The sequence below is a fragment of the Olea europaea genome, unplaced genomic scaffold (genome assembly GCF_002742605.1).
Source record: "Olea europaea var. sylvestris unplaced genomic scaffold, O_europaea_v1 scaffold2020, whole genome shotgun sequence".
In the NCBI taxonomy this organism is placed as follows: domain Eukaryota; kingdom Viridiplantae; phylum Streptophyta; class Magnoliopsida; order Lamiales; family Oleaceae; genus Olea; species Olea europaea.
The window spans coordinates 77,203-81,758 of NW_019238093.1; the positions used below are offsets into that span (position 1 = coordinate 77,203).

The window sequence follows — 4,556 nt, forward strand, 5'->3', positions numbered from 1 at the left end:
CCCGAATGGCATCTATCTGTAGACAAAAGTCCCATAAGGACAAGTGAAGGTTGTCTTTTCCTGATCTTCTGGTGCTGTAGCAATCTGATTATAGCCCGAATACCCATCAAGAAAACAATAGTAAGAGTAGCCCGCTAATCTGTCCAACATTTGAACAATGCGATGGAGTGGGGAATGATCTTTTCTAGTTGCCTTGTTCAACTTCCTATAGTCAATGCATACTCTCTAGCCAATTATTATTCTAGTTGGAATTAGCTCATTGTTGTCATTCTTAACTACTGTCATCCCTCATTTCTTTGGTACCACGTGCACTAGGCTGACCCATTCACTGTCTGAAATGGCAAATATGATCCCTACCTTCAATAGCTTTAGTATCTCCGCTCGAACCACTTCTTTCATTGCTGTGTTTAACCTTCTTTGATGTTCAATGGATGACTTGTAGGTAGGGCTGTCAATGGATCGGATATGGAGCGGATCCTTCCAAATCCGATTCGATCCTTAAGAAAAATTATCTGATCCAATCCGATTCGATAATCCAACGGATGTTTGATTGTTAAATCCATATCCGATTTGCTATGTTATCGGATATCTGATCTGAATTTTTTTCCACCAATTTTTTCCAAAAAAAATATTTTAACTATCTTGATGGGCTCACCTAATATACTAGAAGGCCCAAATCAATTTTTTATCCAAGTGATGCTCCTTTAATTCCTTTTAAAGAAGATTTCTCTTCGAATGTTTTAATAATCTTCCTATGTGGGATACTACATTTTTAAAGGGTACTTCTCTTCTAATGTTTTAGTGGTCTTTTAATGTGGGATACTACTCAATTGTCAATTCTAAGTGTTTATTAGTTTATTTTATTATTTTCACTAAAAATCATAGCTTTAACAAAATTAAAATAAAAAACATCAATTTTAACAAAGTAAATTATTTTTGGACATATTAATTATTAGTTTTTGATGTTATAAAACAAATTACTATAGTTATTTTATCTTATTTTAATTAATAAAAAATTAAACCTCTTTGAATATTTCAAGTAAAAATATTATACTATTATCTAATATTATTTATTATTTGAAAATTATGCGTAAAGCATAATATAAGTTTCAAAATGGAAAAAATTATGTTTAATAAACTATGATATAATAAATAAAATATATAATATTATTATAATAAATCAGATTGGATCGACATATATCCATATTTGCTCCATTTAGTTAACGGATTATCGAATTCGGATCTTAATCGGATTATCGGATTGAAACCTGAAATCCATCTCCCGTTAATTTCATCGTATTCGGATCAAAATCCAATCTATTAACAGCCCTACTTGTAGGAATCTTCCATGAGGATTTTATGTATGCAGATTATAGGACTTATCCCCTTGATGTCAGCTATCGACCATCCCAAAGCGGCATTGTGCTCCCTCATCACTTTCAATAATCTGTCTTTTTCGTCCCTAGTGAGTGATGAAGAAATGATCACTGGAAATGCAGAATTGTCCCCCAGAAATGCATAGCGGAGGTGATCTGGTAATTGCTTCAGTTCAACCTTACTGCTTTTACTGCTTTCTTTGTCATCTGATTCCTCTGATTGTTGAATATCTTCACACTGTGACAGGTTGTCTTCAACTAGTGTAGACTCTAGAGCCAATATACAATCAACCAGGTCTTTGCTCCCTGCATATTCTCCAGAATTGCTGATGTCATCCTTTGTTGAACCAAATATCATACATTGCTCCAAGGGATCCTCAATGTATAATTTCTCATCTTTCACAGTAGAATCAATGAAGGCAATCCTGTGGCAAGTGTCAGTGTCGTCTGAGTACTTCATTGCTTGGTAGATGTTGAACCTCACCGCTTCTAGATTCACTCTCAATGTCAAATGTCCTCCTTGCACATCAATTAATGCCCTCCTAGTTGCTAAAAATGGCCTGCCTAAAATCAGTGGGATTTATTGATCTTCTTCCATATCCAATACCACAAAATCAGCTGGGAAGATGAATTTGTCAACCTTTACTAACATGTCTTCAATAATCCCTCGTGGGTATATGAGAGACCTATCAGCCAGTTATAGGGTCACTGTTGTTGGCTTGACTTCCTCGAGGCCTAACTTCTTGAATACTGATAACGGCATTAGGTTGATGCTTGCTTTAAGATCAGAGAGGGCCTTATTAAAAGAAGAGCTTCCAATGGTGCATAGAATATTGAAACTGCCCGAATCTTTTCTCCTCTGAGGAAGTTTCTTTTGAAGGATAGCGTCGCATTCTTCTGTTAATTTTACTGTTTCATATTCCTCCAATTTCCACTTCTTTGACATCACCTTCTTCATAAACTTTGCGTAGTTTGGCATTTGTTCCAAAGCATCTGCAAAAGAAATATTAATGTAAATTTTCTTGAAATTTTCTAAAAAATTTTCAAATTGATTATCAAACTTTTTCTTTTGAAAACGCTGTGGAAATGGAAGTGGTGTGTGAGAATTGGTGGTTTGATAAGGAAGGATATGGAGTAAGGTCTGTGAGCCTTATTTATTCCTTTGGCCTGCTTTTCTTGCTCTACTACCATTGTTGTTTCTCCTTGTAAAGTGTGGGGTTGCTGTCTTCGATGGGTTCACTTTCTCCAACTTGCTTGCCACTCCTCAATACAACGGCTTTACGGTACTCTTTTGGGTTGACTTTTGTATCACTTGGAAATTTTCCTTGTTGCTGAGACTTCATTGAGGTAGCTAACTGACCAATTTGCACTTCAAGATTCTTCATTATGGCTCCCATGTTGGACACATGTGTTTCAATATTATCCAACCATGATTCATCTTTGTTGAAGGGTGATCTTGTTTTAGAAATGAATGTCCCAAGGACATCTTCCAATGATGGTTTTCCTTCAGAATTTCGAGTGTTGAATCCAGGTGGAGGTTGAAGTGTGTTTCTATTGTTGCCATATGACAAGTTCTCGTGATTCCTTAGCCCTGGATGATAGTGATTAACCTGGTAATTTTCTCTTTGATTGTAGTTTCTACTGTTGACATATTGGACCTACTCGTTTGCAACCTCTGTCTCTTAGTGTGATGAAGAAGCACTCATGACTGAATCTGCCTTCTATTGATTCTCTTGAGTAGTAAGCGTGACTATCTGATTTGTGAGTGATGTAACCTGAGCTGCTAGTGCTGTGATGGGATCAACTTCATGAAGTTCTGTTACCTTCTTTATGCTCGATCTCTCACTTGGCCATTGGTAATGGTTGGTGGCTATGTCATCCAAGAAAGCATTGGCAGCCTTTGCTGTTTTAGTCGTTAAAATGCCTTCCATAGCTGCATCTACCATAGTCTTTGTCTGCCCATTTAGCCCATTATAGAATATCTCAATCTGCACCCATATCTGAAAACCATGTTGAGGACATCTCCTAAGCAAGTCTTAAAATCTTTCCCAGGCTTCATAAAATGTCTCGAAGTCGAGTTGTTTGAATTGGCTAATCTCACTGCGAAGTTGAGCTGATTTAGAAGGTGGAAAGTACTTGGTGAGGAATTTCTGAGCCAAATCATCCTAATTTATAATTGAGCCATATGGTAGTGACTGGAACCAAGCCTTTGCTTTATCCCTCAAAGAGAAAGAGAGCAGACGAAGTCTAATTACATCTTCAGTGACCCCATTCATCTTCACCGTGTCATAAATTTCTAAAAAAGATCCAATATGAGCATTTGGGTCTTCTATTGCAGCACTCCCAAACTGATTCTGTTGTACCATATGTATTAGTGCTGGCTTCAATTCGAAGTTGTTTGCAACAATTGCTGGGCGTGCGATGCCGGAAAAGTTGTCATTGACAACGGGCCGGAATAGTTGTCATTGACAACGGGCCTTATGTAGTCCCGAATAGCCCTGTGTTGGTTATCCTCATTAGCTGCTCTTGCTTCCTGTTCCGCCATTGCTTCCGGCTCATTTCTTTGTATGCCCCTTAGAATGTGAAATGTGCGTTCTGGTTTAGGATCAACAGGCAGTAGGTCCAGATTCCTCACCCTTTGCATAAACAGTTGATAAAAAACACAATGAATCTATTAGAGATAGACATAAAATGAAAAAAATAATAATGATAATAAAAAAATTACGATAAAAATAAAAATCTAAATTAAAATGAACGCCGATCGGTAATAATATCAATTGAATTCGAATGAATCAATCCCCGGCAACGGCGCCAAAAACTTGCCACGTGATTATATAACGTGATTTAACCGCAAGTGTATGGTGTCAAGACTTGTAATATAGTAAAGAATTTAAAAGTGTTGAACCCACAATGATTGATATTCAAATTCAATTGAGTACTATAATTGTTCCGATTTTCACTTTATTTAGACAATTCCAAGTTTTAAATGATGTTTTTATGATAACCTAACTTAATGGAATAAAGAATGCCAGTAAAGTGAGAATTTCTAAAAATCAAATCAAATTATGGATATCTAGGGATTGATTTCTCCATATTATCAACATGTTCTCAACTTCCATACCCATTTCCATCAAATTTTCCCAATTTATAGGCAAGAACTTTAATTTAATTCTATCCCCT

The 4,556-nt window shown here is 36.3% G+C and overlaps 1 protein-coding gene across 1 annotated transcript; it reads right to left on the reverse strand.

Moving 5' to 3' along the window:
* Nucleotides 1-2,073: 2,073 nt before the first annotated feature.
* LOC111379688 lies at nucleotides 2,074-3,742 on the reverse strand. The gene is made up of 4 exons (XM_023003114.1): nucleotides 3,632-3,742; nucleotides 3,152-3,376; nucleotides 2,617-3,034; nucleotides 2,074-2,369 (listed from the first exon to the last, which is right to left on the reverse strand). The coding sequence occupies exons 1-4, from the start codon at nucleotides 3,740-3,742 to the stop codon at nucleotides 2,074-2,076; spliced, it is 1,050 nt and encodes a 349-aa protein (XP_022858882.1).
* Nucleotides 3,743-4,556: the final 814 nt, after the last annotated feature.